Source organism: Pyrgilauda ruficollis, unplaced genomic scaffold, assembly GCF_017590135.1.
Source record: "Pyrgilauda ruficollis isolate IOZ18807 unplaced genomic scaffold, ASM1759013v1 scaffold25, whole genome shotgun sequence".
Lineage (NCBI taxonomy): Eukaryota > Metazoa > Chordata > Aves > Passeriformes > Passeridae > Pyrgilauda > Pyrgilauda ruficollis.
The window spans coordinates 1,831,226-1,850,529 of NW_024523822.1; the positions used below are offsets into that span (position 1 = coordinate 1,831,226).

A 19,304-nucleotide genomic window follows, 5' to 3' on the forward strand; every position below is an offset into this window, starting at 1 on the left:
AATTGTACTAGAACCACCCATGGATATTAAACAGAAGGTATAGATGTATTCTACTTTCAGTTATCTAGTTCACAATATATGTAATTCTTAATTGATCTCATTAGAGCAATATTTGCACAATGGCCGTAAACAGTACATTTGGGAGAATAAGAGATACATGAAAAATCCTGGTGTAGAGATTAGAAATAAATTCAAAACTTATCACATCATGATGTATACTTTGAGAGAAAAGAAAGAACCTTTTATGTAGACAGAAATAGAAAAGCACATTTGCTAAATAGTTTCATGCAGCCAAAAAGGAGGTTTAGTTGGAATAATGTACTTACTCTATGACACAGGATTAGGAGACATACCAGGCTCAGGTCTTCAGGTTAAGGAAAAATAGATGTCTGGGGTATGTGTTTTTGGTTGGCTCTCCTGTGGAGATTTTTAGTTCAGTTAGAAGAGTCCTACAACAATCATCTAGTTGTACTCCCTGATCTCTTCTGGCATTTTAAAAAATAGTGACTGTAGAAGCCTTCTTACACAAATAAACATGTAAGATAGTTTATTCCATGTGTTATAGTACTGTTCAAGTGGTTAGTGTAGTGTTCTTAACATCAATATTCTTAGCTTCAATATATGTTATGTTGAGTGAAATTGCAGATATGAAGGCTCAGGATCACAAAAGACAAGGTATTTTATAATTAAATTTTTGCTGTTTTTCACTGTCAGCATAGCTCTGGATAATCACTGTCAGCATTAGTGAGAATTTAGACATGGTGAAAGCTTAGACAACTGTAGACCTGGAAGCACATCGTCATCATGACTTATAGCATGGAATATTCTACTGCAAGGTTACAGTACTTTAGCATTCTGTATTTACAGAGAAAGGAAAGTAATACCCAGTCTCTAATACAGCACAAAGCTAGGTTAGTACACTTGTATTTTTCTGGTATCCAGAGCAGATGTTTTTTCTTGCATGGACATGAGGATTTTTTATTATTTTTAATTTTTTTTTTGTATTTTTTATTTAATGCTTAAAGTCAGATTACAGTGCAGCAGTAACTCTGAAAATTAACACTGTATCAGCAACAAAACAAAAAAGGACTCACCCTGGAACAGGAGATTGCAGCAACCATAATACTGTAGAGGTTTATTCTGCATTAGTTAACAAGTCTACCAAATGTCTACAAATTCCCCCAGAATCTAAGCCTTTAAGCTTAGAGCTTTAACCCTTACAGCCACTTTTATGGCACAACAGTATCTGCATTCAAGCAGAGCTGTCTGGAAAGCAGAGAACACAGGGGCATCCTGTCAACTCAAGTAATTATTGAGTCACAGTTATTGCTACAAAAATTGTCAAATAATGAAGAACTTCAGAATAGATCTCTGATTACAGAAGATACTCTTGGCTCGGTGTCACCGACTCTTGGCTTGCTTGTTTCCCTTACTCAATGGCATTGTGTGTCTGCTGCTTGAATGAGGTTAAATGTGTTCTAGTACAACGTTGATGGAATTGTATGACCTGGGTAATAAAATCTGTGACAGCTTACACCACTCACTTCTGAGCCCGATTTGTAGAAGACTGCTAAGACAAATCACTCCATGCCAGTGGTGTTGGGATGGGAATAGTCTTATCCTCATACCTATTTCAATTCTACAGCAGAAGCACCAGCTTGGTAGTAAAACTGAAAACAGCCTGCTGTGCCAGAAATGGTCATTCCCATCACCCATCCTCAGACACCCCTCCACTGCTTCACAGAATCATGGGATCACTGAGGTTGGAAAAGACATTTAGGATTGAGTCCAACTGCAAACCTAATTCTGCCAAGCCCATCACTAAACCACGTCCTTAAGTGCCTCCTGGGATGGTGACTTAACCAGTTCCCTGGGTAGTGTGTTCCAAGGCTTGACAACTCTTTCTGTGAAGAAATTTTTCCAGATATTCAATCTAAACCTCCCCTGGTGCAACTTGGGGCCATATCCTCTCATGCTGTCACTTGTTACCTGTGAGAATATACTGACCCTCATCTCACTGCAACATCCTCTCAGGCAGTGGTAGAGAGGGATAATATACCTTCCCTGAGCCTCCTTCTCTCCAGGCTAAACATCCCCAGCTCCCCCAGCCACCTCTTGTAAGACCTATGCTCTAACTTCCTTCCACAAAATTTTCCCCAAGCAAACAACTTGGGCTTGTGACTTTACCAGAATGAACCCACAAAGGAAGTAGTCTGGATTTGTTGAAGTGGCAAACACAGGAAGCCCTGAAGAATGACGGGCAAAGCTACAGCCAGCACTGTCAGGAAAACAGATTAAATGGGTTCAGGTCCTTACTGGAGACACTGGAGCCTAGGTAAGCTGGAGAGTAGTAAACATGCTATTTTACCTGAAAATTTACAGGCTGCAGTCAATTTTTCACAGATTCATAGTTTTTCATAGATTGCTAGCACAGAAGTGGGTAACAGAACGATATGTATCCTCTGGCCTTTCCCAAACAGTAATTTGGGGATGGGCCCAGAGAGTGGTGGTGAATGGTGCTGCATCCAGCTGGGGATCAAGAGGATGTTGAAACACTCAAACATGTCCAGAGAAGGGCAACAGAGCTGTGGAAGGGTGGAAGGGAGCACAAGTCCTGTGAGGAGCAGCTGAGGGAGCTGGGATTGTTTATCCTGGAAAAAAAGGAGGCTCAGGGGAGACCTCAGTGCTCCCAATAACTGCCTGAAATGGGGGTGCAGTCAGGTGGGGGTCTCTTTTCCCAGACAACCACTAACAGGACACAGCCTCAAGCTGTTTAGGCTAGGCACTAGAAAATATTTCTTCACAGAGTGATTGGGCCATGGAATATGCTGCCGAGGGAGGTGGTGGAGTCATCGGCCCTCAAGGTGTTTAAAAAAAGGCTGGATATGGCACACAGTGCCATGGTTTATTTCACAAGGTGGTTTTAGGTTATAGGTTGGAGTTGATCTCCAAGGTCTGCTTTAACCTTCTGGATTCTGTGATCCTGTAACTGCTACCATTAAACTTTGCTGGTAGTGGTTCAAGCCAAGGTACTCAGCAATCAGCAACCATTGGCTTTCTTCTGAGCTCTAATTAAATAACCATTCTGGCATTTGTTTCACTCGTGTGGCTACTGGGTACCATCAGACTTAGGATCCATAGGATGCAATAATGCCCTTTTGGCATTACAGCTGTGGTTGCATGCTTAGTATCTGGTGGTTTAGTGGGTTACACAGTCTTCTGCGTCCTGAAGCCACTGTGACTTCTGTATATTATTTTCAAGTGCTACCTACTCACTTTTGTAAAGGAAGCTACATGTGTTTCTGCAACTTTTAATTGTCACAGCTGTGTCAAAGAAGCCGTAATTGCCAATGCCCATACAACGTACTAGGCAAAGACTGCATTGTAGCTTTTCAACACAACAAGAGTGAGAACCTCATTGTTTAAAAAGAAACAGCATTTAGTCACAATGAAGTTCGAACTAGCTGTGCTGGGTCATATGAATATTCTTCCAGTGCATCAAAGCATTTATTAAAAAGTTAAGATAAAACTTACATTGAATGCACTGGCTCAATGAAAACTAACATTACTATTAAGGATCCCACTATGAAAAATAATATAAATATTTCCACTAACAAATAAGAGATTTTGTGAATGTTGTGAAAATCTCTAACTCCAAAACCAGTTAAAATAATCCAGTAGCATGTGATTCTATTCTCTTTGTTTCAATGTTCATTCAACCTTCATCAGAAGACCCTCTGGATTTCACAAAAATAAGTAAGTAAAGCAAAGTTGTGGTAGTACACTTGAATTCACCATATATAGGTTGCATCTCCATTGGAATGCTTGAGGAGTGTGCAGTTCCAAAAAGGGTTGTGTGTGTACTCATAAATCCATTATACAATTGCTTTGAAGCAATTTTCTCTAAGAATGTTTCTTACTCTAACATTTTTTAAGCATCAGGGTTTCTCCTCTCTGTTTCCATATTTGTCTATTTGCAGCTGCAGGGTTGCAGTGAACTTTTTAAAAGTCCTCAATCCACCAAATATTTTACTGACAAATAGTCAATCTGTTTTGTTTGTAATATTGTATGTGACTAATTTTCTGCTCCCAGACCTGATGAAAAGTTATGCTGATCCTAGGACACAGAGAAATAACACTGGAGACTCAGTCACAAGCATAAAATAATATATTTTTTCGACTTCTAAGGACAGTTATGTTTTGGATTTGTTTGTTGTTTGGTTGTTTGAGTGGGTTGTTTCATTTGCTTTTTTTAAAATAATATTGGTTGGTTATTTGAAAGCTTCAAGGAGCAAAAAGCATGGATGCAGAGAAAAAGTGATGAAAGACACACTGGTTATATTTCTCCTTACACCCCTCCACTTGCATTGTCTGTTCTTCCAGAAGCCCAATATGTCTTGGAAAGGCAACCAGCTGCCCAGGTGACCCACTTTTGCACCCTGGCATCATGGTACTCTGCCTAATGTCGTGTTACAGAATCCAGCCTTACAGTTCCCATTCCTTTTCTTCGCTGGCAAAACTCTCATTGCAGTCATAAACTGCACTGCAGCAAGGACTACAGAGTTCTGATTTACTTCATTTTCTCCTTAGATTAAATTAATGCACCTTCCTGCTGTCAGGAATTTTAATTTGCTTTCCCACCTCCAAAAGAAATAGTTCAAACAATACATTTCATCAATTAAGTGTTAAAGGCAAACCTCCAACATGCATCAGCCTTAGTCCTCGAGTGTTGGTCCAAGGCACCAGGTAATGAACTGGGCATAAAATCAAAGTCAAAACAAACCTTTTTCAGACAGGACTAAAGGCCCAGCCACCTGTACATGGAGTATCTCCTATTAATGTGTAAGTAGGTACATCACTTTCCAGTGCATTTTGGCAGATTACTACTGCATTAGAGTACAAAGTTAGCAATGGTAGAATACTAAAAGTAGTACTAAAAATAGTAGGCTTGCTGTAACAAAGCCTGTAGCACACTCAGTGTCTAAATATGCAGTATTTCAAACACTACCTGAAATCTTACTGTGATAGCTCAGGAGAGGGTGCTCCAGCACTGAGTTTTACACTGGAGTCCAGCATAGCCTAACTTCCAGAAGATGCTCTTCCTACATCAGCTGTCATACTTGTACTTTCCGAAATTCCAGGACCGATTCTGGCTTAAATATTTTTGTTTCTACCCTGTAATCCCCTCAACAATCCTTCAGGGGCTTCAAGCTTTTTTGGAGGTTTCTCTCTTGGGTGACACAACTAGCCTGTGTTCTCAGCAATAAAGAGAACTCTTTCAAAATAATGTATTGCTACAGCTAACCCAAGACTGTGATCTGGCAATTTTTGGTAAATGATACACATATCCATGTTTAAAAAGGAGGATTTTTGGCTTGATTCAAAGTATTGTGCTGGAAAGGGTGTCTTTTTAAGAGCAGTACAGTGATCCAAAGGCAAGAACACCATGAGCTTTCTGAAAAGCTTGTGTTAAAGATTATAAATTCTGCATAGTAAAACTAAGTTTCTGTACAAGCACTAAAGCAGAATCCTGCCCAAGCACCCATCCAACAGCAGGGCCTCATTGCAAATTACATTCATTCCTCTAACACTGCAACCACTACAGTCATTAATTCTTCATTATTTACTTATCTGGTCTTCCAATCTGTCTCTATGATACTTCACTTCATAGTTCATGGTATACAAGTTCACACCTTCATAACACAAAAGGAAATGTAGAGACTGAACTCTAAAGAGTACTCACCCTGTCCCCAAACCCAAAACTCCTCCTCCACCCAAACACTGTCACAGCTTCCAAGCAGCTAAGCACCAAGCTGCAGCAAGTTTACATGGTATAAATAATCATCATATCCAGAGATGTTTGATCACTAATGTCAGGCATTTTATATCTCAAAGGTCTGCCTACAAGTCAGAAGATGAACCAACAGTGGTACCAGCAGGCTTGGACAGTTACTCCTCACCTCTTTGTAATAGAAGACAGATCAGGAATGACGCTTGACTGCTTTTATGTAGCACTATGATCTGGAAGGCTGACACAGCTTCTAAAATAATAATTCTTACCTTTATGGTCTTCATAGATCTCTAGTTGTCTCTTTTGATTACTCTCTCCATTTGCAGTTATATGCTGCTGTTGGAATAGTTGCAGATCTGACAGAAGTTATTTTAAAAAGTAATAGGATTTATATATTTTATTATCACCTACTGAATTACAACAGTTCTTACAACTATAAATAATTTCCCAAGGTAAAAATGATCAAAAGGAATTTGATTTACTAGAATGAATTAACTTACCCAAGACTTGGCTACCATTTTTCATCTAGCCATAAAAGCACCACAAACGCCCATTTCTAATGCATTCAGTGCAATGCAATGACCCAGGTCTAACACTTTCTTCATCAAAAGATTCTGAAGTACACTTCCAGTTAATTAATTCAGTATTGACACACTTTGAACAGAGTACTCCAAGTTCTGATATAAAATTAGTAGAGTGAAGAACAGAGAAGAAGAACAGAGTATTACAGTGACTTACTGTGTGTCCCACACTATCTGAAAAATGGTCCTATAAAGCGGCCTCCAGCTCCCCCTGTCTCAAACTGTAATACATAGCTGTCATCTATCCATCCTCTTTGGAATGAAACATAACAAATGTATCACAATTTTGAAGATCTCAGTGAATTAAATGATCTCCTCACTGATACAAATTGATTATGAAATGAAATTTGTAATCAATTGAAACATTTGCATTTACAATTACCATGCGTCACTGTCACAATCTCATGTAGAGGCTAGCCCTGCTTCTCTGTAATGTACAATTTTGAACCATTGCAAAGTTATCGCAGTATGTTTCTCAGATCTGTTTCTCTCTGCTTTCACAGGGAGGAAGAGCATGGTGAAATGCACTTCTCAAGACCACAGACATGGTCACTACATCACCTGTGGTGACTAAATCAGAGGGAGCTAAGCCAGCCATGAGTCTCAGACATGCCTGACCTCAAAAATCACAAGATCACTAGTGGGCAAGTTAGTCTGAGGAACAGTACATCTCAAACTTTTTTGTCCTAATCATTGCTATTTAGACTCTTACAAAATATACAAAGCAATTGAGAAGCTTAGGCATTGAGAAGTAAATTTTAGTAGCAAATCTTCTATGGCAATAAATTGATAGGTACTTAGTGTCAGAAGCTCTTCTTGCACTACTGATTCCTACTTTGACATAGTCTTCTATACAGTCACATTTACTAACTTACTGTTTGCAAGTGAGACACCCTTTCTGGTGAAACTTTAGTATCTTGTTCAAAGAAAATCCCCTCCTCAGAGACGGGATTCAGAAGTCTCTTCTGTAACTAAACAGTGATGATACATTCAGTTACTTAATCCCTTATCACCTTTCCTGTAACACTCTTGTCAGTATCCGTACAAAAGACAGCTTCAAAGCACTTAACTCTGGAGCAGATAAAGCCTATTAAAGAAAAAAAAAAGAGAAAAATTGTATAGTCATGTGTTGTATCTCATCTAAATTTAGTGGAAGTGAGTTTATGACACCATTAGAACTTTGGGACACGGTTCATTTATGAAAAGAACAACAATGTACTTGCATTTCATATTTCTTTACATGTACCATTTTCATAGTTGCTTCATTAATGCAAAAATAAACTCTACCAACATAGGACAAGTTTGGTTACCTGTTAATTAAACTTAGAATACCTACATTATTAACAAAAATCTCAAACTTGGAGAAGGAAAATAGTACTTTTTGCTACATTTTGCTACTTTTGGTTCTTCGGTTCCTCAGGTATACCTGAATCCAGACTGTGATGGGTGTGATATCTGTGTAACAAATTAGACACAGCTCCCATATCAGTCGGGAAAATAACAGAAAGGACCCACAGATAGGCTACATAAACTGTGAATGTTAAATTCCTCTCTTGATCTTTCTGGGCTAAATCAGTCATTCGTTTGATTGTTATGTAAATGACAGTTTTTCAAAGTAGCAGTTTCTAAACGGCCCATGATTTACTCATCAGTGCAGCAGCAGCAGCAGCTCTAAATCTTTGCACTAAGGAAAGAACATAGCAACGATTTCTAAGAAAGCCAGTTAACTGGCAGCCTCATTAAGGCTATCAAGAACTGCATGAAAGGCAGATTAAATTATTATTTTACCATTGCTGACAAACTTTTCAGGCCAAAAGAGACACAGCCTTTTCAATGCAAAATAATGTTAGCAACTACTATAGAATACACTTCATACACCAAAAATTTCTGATCTCACATCAAATTTGGCACTAGATGAACATAAAAAAAAAAAGTAACAAATTAAAAAAAAAGGTGTAAGCTAAAACTTTCCAGAATAGTACAAACAGCTAAAATCTAATTTTTGCTGTCCATGCTCTCCTGTATTAAGCTTGACAATCTTAAAGCTGACTTGTCATGACAAAAAATATTGCCCTCTTGGATAGTAAGAGTTCACATGTTCAGATAACAAGCTTAAGTTGGTAGATAGCTTCCCAACTGTAGTATTTACTTAAATAATACAGAACTGAAGTGTTAACAGCCGCATCTCCTCAAACTAGAGGGAAAGTATCTGCCTCCACATATTGAGCAGTTTATTAAGCTGTATTACATTGAAGACAATACAAAAGAAAACCTTGTGCTAATGTGCTCATATCTTGCAATAAGACTTACCTACAAACAAGGCAGTCTTGAATTAAAAAGTGTGGTTCTCTTACATTAAAAAAATCCTTTTGTACAGTGCTTTTATTTTTCAATATACTTTTAATTACACGTTTCAACATATAAAAATAAAGCTAAACTACAAGCTAAAAACTTATGTATTAGCAAACAAAACTGCATTTCAGATTCTCTTTAGGCTCTAGCACTTAATGATATCTACATATAATCAATTCTCCACACTCTAGTCTCTGGTGAGAAAACTACATCTCTCTGAACTGTCTACTGATTGACATGATTTTAGCCATTTACAGATTTCAGCATTTATGCCACTAAGTCAAATTTTCACTTTCAAAATTATGGTAACATCAAAGGTGATATTTGATTGCTATAAAATGGAAAGCAGCATATGTCCCAGATAATGATTCCAAATTCACATCTTTAGGATTGTTTTACCACTACAATGCTATTATCACATTAACATCTACAAAATTCAAGATTATTTTGTATTTCTTTTTCCTCTAACAATACATGAGCTCTGATCTGCTTTCACTACAAAAGTGATGCGGAGATGCTTCAGACCTAACATACCATTATAGCATTACTGTTTGCAAGGGTCCTACTCATCAATGAAAAATAACTAAATAAGGACTGGCAATACACATTCAATAATTTATAACGTACATAGCAGGATTTACTTATTATCTCTTCCTTAAAACAACCAAAAAAAAAAAAAAATCACTTCCCTAAACTAGTAACTATTACAAGATAGCAGTACAAGCTAAGGGCAAAAGAGAGAAGCTACTATGTAACAGATGTGAAGAGTTTCAACATAATTTCAGGTTATTGTCTAAACGTAACTGGGCCAGTGAACATAGCATGCAATGCAAAGCATGCGACACAGACTGAATGAATTTAACTTCATTCTAGCAGCATAAATGGCACTGAAGTGTCCACAGCTCATTTCAGAATCCAAGCTACGCATAGGCTGCTGCCAGCCCACTAACATAAGGCTAGTTCAGATGTATCTGTTTGAAACTGCCATAAAAAAAATTAGCAGGTGATCACCTAATAGCGAAAACCCACATCTCACCCATTTCCCAAGCATTCTTCAGATATTTCTAGTTTCTAACCAAGTAATTTTATAATCCCTAATCCCCAGTTTCAACATATGGAAACTAAGAATTCTTTACATACCATACTACTATTGGAATTTGCAAACAAAATTCTGTGCCTCACACCTGTGTAAATCCACTGACTTTGATGAAATCATCTAAGCCCCAGCCACCCCTATTTTGAGCTTGACATCCTGTTTGATCCACCAAATTCTCTTCTGCTACCTTCTTTTTTCAGAATGCAATTCAGAACCCTCTTGGGAATTAGCTACAGGCACTAAATGGATACTTATGTGCTTTATGTGATCTTAGCAAAAACGGCAACATATAATTGCTCTTCTGAGCAATTTACATTTTCAAGTAAGTGCTAATTCAGATGAAACTACATGTAAAACAACACAGCTACCATTAACCACACTTCTCGAAACCTCTACCCACGTTAATCCCATTTACAAAGTGCAAGACCAGATGATCTGACACAGCAGCTCAGCACATAAGCTTGTTAATGATGAAGGCAATGGACTTCCCATGGAAGATGGACACTTTCAGTGGATGATGCACTCAGTCCTGCAGGAGCAGGCTGGAACTTCATTACTGTGCTATGTTACCAGTTGGGAAGTGAGCTATCCTCTGCAGAGATAAGCATTTCATAGACTAACAGTTCTCCAGGGGTGCCTTTTTAGGAACACCTGGTAAAATGGACAGATCGTAGCTACCTCACAGATCTGCACAGTATTTACAAAACAAAACCAGAAAATAAAAAGTATCTTGCAAAGTACTTGCAAGAAAATATGACTTGAGGAGAGGAAGAAATGTGTGTTTGGTGGCTGGTTGCTTTGGTTGCTTTTTTTCCTTAACAAAAAAACAACCAACAAAACCAACTGAACAAAGACCCTAAAATCCCCAAGACACTTTTTGTAAGGGAACCATAATTAACAGACAATATAACAATGTGCTGCATATAGCCTCACACAGGTGATAACCTACTTAGTAAGTTAATGCTGCCATCCATAACTATTAACTTCCAAAGGCATATTTCTCAGCTAAGCATACACAATCCTTTACATATTTTATACGTGATACATCATAAAACTATGCTATTTCAGGATAACAAAACTCAAGAAACCAAACTAACACCAGCTAAAACATGACACACTGAACGAATTCTAGTTCTTCCCAACAGAGAAATTTAGCTTTTCATAGAAAACATAAGTAATACATATGTTTTCACTAATATCCACATTTAAAATGAAAGAAGCTCTATGAGTAAATCCAGATGGTCTAAAAATATTCCTTTAATAAGTATGTACCAGCAGAAACATCCCTCTAAAATACTTACTTTATTAGTGAAATGGTACCAAAGATAACAAGTATACAAACAATCTCTTTGCTCTATGCTACTTACACATCATAAATAAGACAGCTGTTGTTGCAAGACACAATCTTTCACAGTCTTCCTGTAAGCATACAATTTTTTATTCTTTTATCAGAATTAGCTGTTTACCAGCCAACAGCATGTGGCTTAAACATCACAAAAATGGCTGTTCTATACTTTACATGGTAAAGCATTTTCTGTTGTCTGAAATGTACACAGTGGCAAGAACATTAAATCTTCTAGAAAATGAGGAGTGATTAAGCAGCTTCACAATCAAATTGGATTTCACTACCTTAGGAGCTGGGCAAAGTTTTCATTCCCTGTAATATGCTTCCCTTCCACTGAAAAAACTAACTATGCGGAGGAAAAGTAAAACAAGTAGAAAGCAAATAGCCAATACACTTAGTTTTTTATTTTAACTGAAAGAAATGACACTTCCCATGAGGTAAGGCAATTAATAATTTGATTGCATTAAGTTGTAGTAAAAATAATCTATGTGATTTTAGCTATAATTATGTCTTAAAAGCATAACTTATCAGAAGTCTCATATAACCGATTAAATTACTTCAAAGAACAAAAGCTATGTTTGCCAAGACAAAGCCACTTGTTTTGTGATTCTCTTCTTGCATGCTTTCTCCACAAAAAATTATAGAAGAATCTCTACTAAGTAAGCCCTGCGAAAATTAGAACTTTCTTCCTCAAATTATTTATCCCCCATTTCTTTGCACGCCATTCCTTTTATATTGCCCAACAGGTATCAGAGAAAATAACAGAGAGGTAACAATTAAGGCCATCCAAATGTATAGTATATGTCTTAAGAGCTTTCTTTGATGCAGGTGATCAGAGCACACTTTGTATTCAGCTACTACTTTTGTACAGTGGTGGTCCCCAAATTACATCTCTTATTTATAAATCTCTTCTAAGAATAAAAAATAAAAGTAAAATGGAGCTTCACTATTTTAACAAGTGAATCAAACAACCATTCTGGCAAGTCACTTGCATTTTTGTCTACAGTATGGTGGTGGCAAAGTAGCAAGAGAGATCATATAAGATTTAGCTAAAAATGTGTAACAGCACATATACATTTCTAGAAAATACCACATTTTAAGAAGGCACTAAAGCTTCTGCTTGTGCTCCCATATTTTTTTAACAAAAATGAAAAATTTATTTTCTTAATGGCACCTGTACTATTTTCAGCTGAACAGACACACTGCAGTACATTGCAAAACAAAGCTGTAAGTTCTGGTATCATCATATAGATGTGCTCACTTCTCTACGGACAAAGAAAACAACAAAACAAAACAACCCCAAAATAACCCTGTAAGCTAACCTAGTATCTATAACACGGCAATGTTCCTTCTAGGAACAGAAAAAGCGCATGCATTGTTCAAATACTTTAAAAGAAATATTAATTTCAGAGATATTAGTAAGAAATTATTTTAAATAATAAACCCTAAGAATCTCGAGCAGTGAGCAAATGAAAAACATACTAATCTGTGAGTATTTAACATAAGAACAGTAAAACCATGTTTATGCTTAAACCCCCTTTCCCTACAGTTGTCATTTACAAGGAAAGGAAGTGTATATATTTATGCACCATTTTCAAGCACATCAAACAGCACACATTAAAGTTTTTGTGGATTTTTTTAACCTACAGGGCAAAACAATACAAAAGTCATCAACAAGCAGTATTTCAAACAACCTTCAATGCATATCTTCAGCTTTTTTTGGGAAGTACAGGTTTACATCTTTCAGTTTCTAGTTATTTGTAACAGCTTATAGCAAAACTTAACATAAATCATTTTACAAGTACAGCCATCATGGAAATGCATGGATTTTCAGAGATGAATAGTTCTGATGGCATCTGCCTTTTCATGGTATTAACTACAGGTCTGTGCTCTTGCTTTACAGCAAGAAGACAACAAAGCTATCACATGAACTGGAGGAGCTACTAGTACTATCAACACGTTCAGGTTGATTGCTTTGACATTTTCTTCCTCATTCTGGGAAATAAAATGCTTTGGATTTCATTCCTTAGTTGAATAAGAAGTCCATTCTTTAAACCTCTTCCATTTTAACTGAGAGATTTTCCTCATTTGGTTGACAATTCCCGTTCTGTTGTAGCTTGACTTCATCTGTCCTTTGTGTATCTCTATTGTCTACTTCCTTGTCAGTTTCTGAATTCTGATCTTCTTTATTGTTATCTTTGTCCTACCAAAGATAAAATTATTTGACAACAAAATAATATTCTTAGCATTATAGACTATGACTTCCAACCAACTCTCAGTAATTTTATTGTTTGAATTTCTACATGTGTATCTTGTGTCTGCAAATTTTAAAATAGAGGTGTGACCTTCTTTGCCCCCCCATCTTTTTTTTAAAATACTTTTTTTTTTCAGATGGCTGAAGTTTGGCACTTTTAACAACCCATCACCCAAGAAATTATGCCATAGAATGATCTGTCTTTATTAACTAAAATAAACTCATGTATAAAGTTATAGAACAAGTAGCACCATGGACTGTATGAGAAGCAGCTCCAGCAATTAAGATCACTAACATTTTTGAAATAGAAAAGGAGTAAATTTTTTCTTTCTCATTTTTTTTGTCAGGTATCTGATACATTTTTAGAGTTCTTTTAAGATACTTCCTCAAGCATTTGAACAGTCACCTAAACCAGCTGTTTTGTAACAGCTGAGTAATTCTGAGCACAACTACTCTTTGCTGCTATTCAAATTGTAAGAGTAAACAATTTGAAGATATTTCTTTTCCTAATTGCAGTACTTTCTATTTCATAGGGGAAAATCCTATACCACTCTTTCACAACTCTTCAACTTTACTCCTATAGAATCCAATGTACAGACCAGGACCAATTCAATGAGAGTTTGAACTGTATAGTCAGAGTTTATGTTAAAAGTAATCTTTTCAGTTTCACAGTCAAGCCACCCCTAAATACTGCTTGTTAGCCAATAGCCTGCCTGGTCCTAAAAGTAGGAAGCAAGGCACGTGCTAACACAGGGCACACAACAAAAAGGAGAAAAAAGGTGTTTCCGTAACCTAAGCAGACAAACTCCTACAGGTCAACTGAAGATCATATATGTAGAATTAAACTGGCCTACTAACCCCAACTAGCAAATACTGAACTCAAGCGACACTAATTTGGTAAGGAACAGAAGAAATAGAAGAGAGGAAACAAAGAAAAAGTAGAGAGAGAATTTCAGTAATGGCTTCACTACCACTTCATGCTGCTGATCACTTGGTCACACAAACTTACCTTCAAAGTAGTGGTGCTTTTGTCAGATTTCTCCTTTCCCTCTTTTTCTTTACTACTTTTTTTCTTGGAAGTGGAGCGTTCTCTTTCTCTCCTTTCATTATTTGTATCTCTTTCTCTTTTTTTTTCTTTCTTGTTTCTGTTCCAGAAATTTTTTATTCAAATTAGGATTTGATCAAACTACAATGAACTTCAAACCATTTGACTGCAAACTAAACACCCAGCACAGACTTTCAAAGAATCTCCCCAAATTTAACCAAAAATCCCGTTGCAAAGACAATGACACTTTTTTTGGCTGAAGAGAGCTGAACAGTTCATATGACCACCACACACTGTATTTGCCAAGAAAAAAGCAATTTAGTCTGTATCAAATTAAGGCATTTCATTTATTTGAAGCAATTTGCAATGCTAATTGATTTGAAATTATGTCACTGAAAGAACACCAGAGCTCAAACTGGTTAAAGTTTTGAGTTAGTTTTAAATTAAAACTGAATCATACTGACCAAATGAAATAATCTGAAATCATTAACGCAAAGGCAGTAAAACAGTGAAATTACTACAAATTCTTACTTCTTTACTGATCGTTAATTTCTGTGTTTACATCAAACTGACCTTCTTGGAGAAGGAGTTCGTGAAGACTTTCTTTTTGCTGTTTTTGATGTTTTAGGAGATTTGGAAGGACTTCTGCTCTTCCTTTTACGCCTTTCTCTATGGGACCAAGAAATTCAGTATCATCAAAACCCAAAAATAATAAACTCAAAGGAGATAAAAAGAGAAAGCTCTTACAATGATCGAAATATGTCCACTGAATCTGACATTCTATATCCCTAACAAAATATGAACTGTGTAAACTAAAAAAAAATTTTGCATGCTTCGGTTTAGTGGTAAAGGCAAGGCAAGGAAAAAAAGAGATGTGCCCTTTCAAAAAATTTTTTTTTAATCCTTATATATCTGACAACAATGAAAGCACACTGACGTCAGTAATACTGTATCAGTTAAAAGCTTCTTCAGTCAGGAAAATAATTGAATGAAGAGTCATATTAAGATAAAAGGTATAATTTGAGCAATATGAATTTCAAAATGTAACATTACAACCTGAAGATCACTGCAACTTCAGTTTAACCTGATTAAAATTTAATTCCTAAATGTATGAGCTAGAATTAGATGATTTAGAAAAAAACAGCGCAAAATGAAGCCCAAACTGTTGTCAAAGTCAGGATAAATAAAATCTATTGTTTCTCTAGTGGTCCTTGCTTAGCAAACAGAATGTCATCATTCTGTAACACATGGAAGAGCTTGAAGTGTTTTACAAAGCAACTGTTATACATAGCTAAATGGAGTTTCTGAAGTTGCCATTATGGAGTCTGATCTTGAATACAACAAAACGTGAAATAACTGGTACTTTATACTGAGGGACATGTTAAATTAAAGCAAAAACGGAGTCAGTACAATTACATTTAACATAAATGCAGAAGCCATCTGTCAAAGCAAGATTACTTTTTTCCCGTCAACTCTTTGTAAAACAGGAAAAGCAGACTGGAAGAACAACTGAAGAGGGAAATTTAAAACTTCTAGATACAACACAAAAGCCACATTTATTTTTATTCAAAACAACTTTTGCAGTTTGTGAATTTTTAAATCTTCAATATTTAGAAAAGCAAAGAAATCAACATTTATTAGATAAGTGACAAAAAGACACTTAAATTAATCAGTATTACTATATGGATTGATACTCTGACCTATCAGAGTACCGATCCATAGAATGATACTCCATATACCATCTATGTGACTGTCCTGATTTCAGTCAGGACAATTTTCATTCTAGTAACTGGAACAGTGCTGTGTTTTAGATTCAGTATGAAAATGATGTTGATAATACATGGTTGTTTTAGTTGTTACTTATCCTAAAATGAAGGACATGCGTTTCCCATGCTCTGCCAGCAAGCAGGTACACAAGACACTGCAAGGGAGCATGGCCAGGAGAGTTGACCCAACTGGTCAAAAGTCAGTGAGGGGTGAGTGATTGTGTAGTGCATCACCTGCTTCCCTTGGGTTTTATCTGTCTCTGTCCCTTCCATTACAATTATTACTGTTACTATAATTATTTTGTTTCAATTACTAATGTGTTCTTTCCTCAACTCTCAAAACAGAGCCTGTAGAGCACGACAAGGCTGAACAAGAGAGGGACTGGTGAGGAAACAAAAGAAGTCAAAAAAGAACTGTCATGGTTGAACCCCAGATGACAGCTAAATCCTGAGTGGCATTTGCTCATTCCCTGCCTTCTTTTGCCCATCAACCTCCATAGCCCCACCCCACCAGGGGAGGAGAGCAAGCAGGAAAAAAAGGAAAACTCCAGCACTGTACCAGATGCTAGTAAGAAATTTAACTCTCTTTCAATCAAAACCAATACAGTGACCTGAAGCTGCACAGGACAAGATTTCTAAAGTACTTAGTTCAGCAAACTTTTGATTTATCTTTCATAAACTAAAAATAAAAAAATAGGCTCAGAATCATGTAGTAAATACCAGTCACTAATCAGCTATTCACTAGTTAACATGCATTTTGAACATCTCCACACTGATCATCACCTTTATTTAAGGATACTGGAAATTGATTATTCTCTCTCAGTGCTGTCACTTCAGCTACACTGAACACAGTCTCACTTAATTTTGCTTTCCAGCATGTGTACCTGCAAACCAAGTGCTTCAGCAATTGTGTTAAAACTAGAAACTGCTTATTCATTGAATTTTATTTTCAGTTTCTGCTTTTCTTATTTGAAGTTGAAAAATTATAACTGTGTCTCACTGCATCTGTTCCCATCTCTATTAAATTTCTACATAAAAGATTTTTGTGCATCCATTTCATTATATGTCTTACACAATACTAACTGCAAAATTTAAGAAGAAACAAGTTCCGAATACTTTGATAGTAATCCTGTGTCTCTTAATTATACATGGAAATAACATTCTGCATGTCATCTGGTGCTACTGGCTCTGCTAGCCTGTAAGATAGCTCCTTTTCCGACTGATTTCACTTCCCCTAGTCTGTTTCTTTTTTCAGCCAGGAGTCACAAATAACTATCTTACTTCCAGTACCAACGAGCAAAGCAAGTCAGAAAAGCAAGGTCAGCTGCCATCTAGTTGTTAAAAGGTCCTGTATGTCCTATTCCACATCCTCCTCTTTTCCAAAAAGATGACTATTCGCCAAATATTTTACATTTACTCTTCTATTTCACATTTTACATGATCAGCAGTCATCTGCTGTACTGAAATTCATGCAACTGAAATACCTATCTGTTGAACGATCTTCACTGGAAAGGTCTGCAACCATTTCAACTATGCAACGTCCATCACCAAAGAAAGACCCCTAACGTAACCCAACCTACTCAGAATTAATTTTCAAGGAGCACTGACATTACTGACTTTGGAAGAACCCTCTGAAGATCACTTAGTCCAACCTATCCCTTTCCCACCTTACAAGAGGCTCAATCAGAGTACGTTATTCAGGGCCATAACCAGTCAGATCTTTGGTTGGAAGAGACAATCCCTTGAGGTAACTGGTTCCAATCTGCCAAGCAAAACCACAATTTCAACACTAGGAAAAATAACCCCTTTATTTCCCATAGCTCAATATGTGCCTGTCACCTCTTAATTGTCACAGGCCTCCGCTGGCTCTGTCTTCTTCATGCTCTTATCAGATATTCATACATATTGGTAAGATGCTCCTTAGCCTTCTCTTTTCCAGGCTAAACAATCCCAGATTCCTCAGTACTCCCTGAAGGAAGCTCCAAGTCCTTTATCAGCTTCATGGCCCTTCACTGGACTCACTCCAGTACATCTGCATGTCTCTTGTAATGGGAAGCCCAGAACAGAATTCTACATGTGTCCTTACCAGAAGAGGGAAAGAATTATCGCTCTTGACCTACTCACAACATTGCTGGCTTCCCTGCCTGCAAGGACCTGACAGCCAGCAAGTTCCCATGCTATACTGGTGCAATGGCACTATTTATTGCTGCCCGGGTGTAGGACTTGTCCTTTCTCTTTGTTCAAGTCCATGAGAGGACTATTAGTCCATTTCTCCCATCTGCTAAGTTTCTCTAATGGCAGATCAGCCTCTCCCCACAGCTGGTTCTCTGTTGTTTGCAAAGCTACAGAGGATGCACTCTCTCCCACTGTCTAAGTCCCTGATAATAACATTCACCAGTATTGGCCTCTGCATTGGTGCTCTAAGGATAGTTATATCTGAAAAAAAATTGTAAATCTATAATAAAAAGTGTCCAGCTTCCAAAGAACACTACCCTTGTTTAACAACATCTGTATTATATCAAAGTACAGCTTTGTACTTTGACTGCACTAGAAGAAACGCACTGATTTTCACAAGAATTCCTTGCTCAAGTACATGACATTGGAGCCTTCCCATAGCACTTTCTTAACTAGTAAGATTCCTAAGGGGGAGCAAAATTATTGCAAACTAGAGTATGAGCTTTTGGTAACACCCACCTAACTACACTTGTTATTTGGCACAAGGAGCCTGGTTTTCCACCAAGGCTCCTATATAAGATACACATTGTGAAACCCTTACATATTTTTATGCACTTATCCAATTCAAATCTCTGAGGCTTATGGCCTGAAGAAAATGGTTTCAAAGCTGACAAAAGTACCTCTATGTGGGTCTTCCACTCATTTAAATAGGAAGCTGCATATGCTTATTGAAGAAACAATATTTTGCCCATAAACCTCATAACACAAACAAACTGTTCAGAAACCATTACACCCTTTTTTTGCCTTCTATGAACCCTGAACTGATGAATTTTGAGGACTAGAGGAGCTCAGCTTTTGTCTAGTCATACTATTACAATAGGTAGAACTTGTCCAATTCG

General features: G+C 37.0%; 1 protein-coding gene across 3 annotated transcripts in view; it reads right to left on the minus strand.

Moving 5' to 3' along the window:
- Positions 1–11,049: 11,049 nt before the first annotated feature.
- Positions 11,050–19,304, minus strand: part of SREK1 (splicing regulatory glutamic acid and lysine rich protein 1) — a 34,754-nt gene continuing 26,499 nt past the window's right edge. For all 3 annotated transcript variants that reach the window (XM_041470591.1, XM_041470593.1, XM_041470592.1), the window contains exons 10-12: positions 15,038–15,133; positions 14,429–14,564; positions 11,050–13,368 (exon numbers count right to left, since the gene is read on the minus strand). In XM_041470591.1, coding sequence (XP_041326525.1) covers positions 13,216–13,368; positions 14,429–14,564; positions 15,038–15,133 — 385 coding nt within the window. In that variant the 3' untranslated portion in view covers positions 11,050–13,215. The remainder of the gene's footprint in view (positions 13,369–14,428; positions 14,565–15,037; positions 15,134–19,304) is intronic.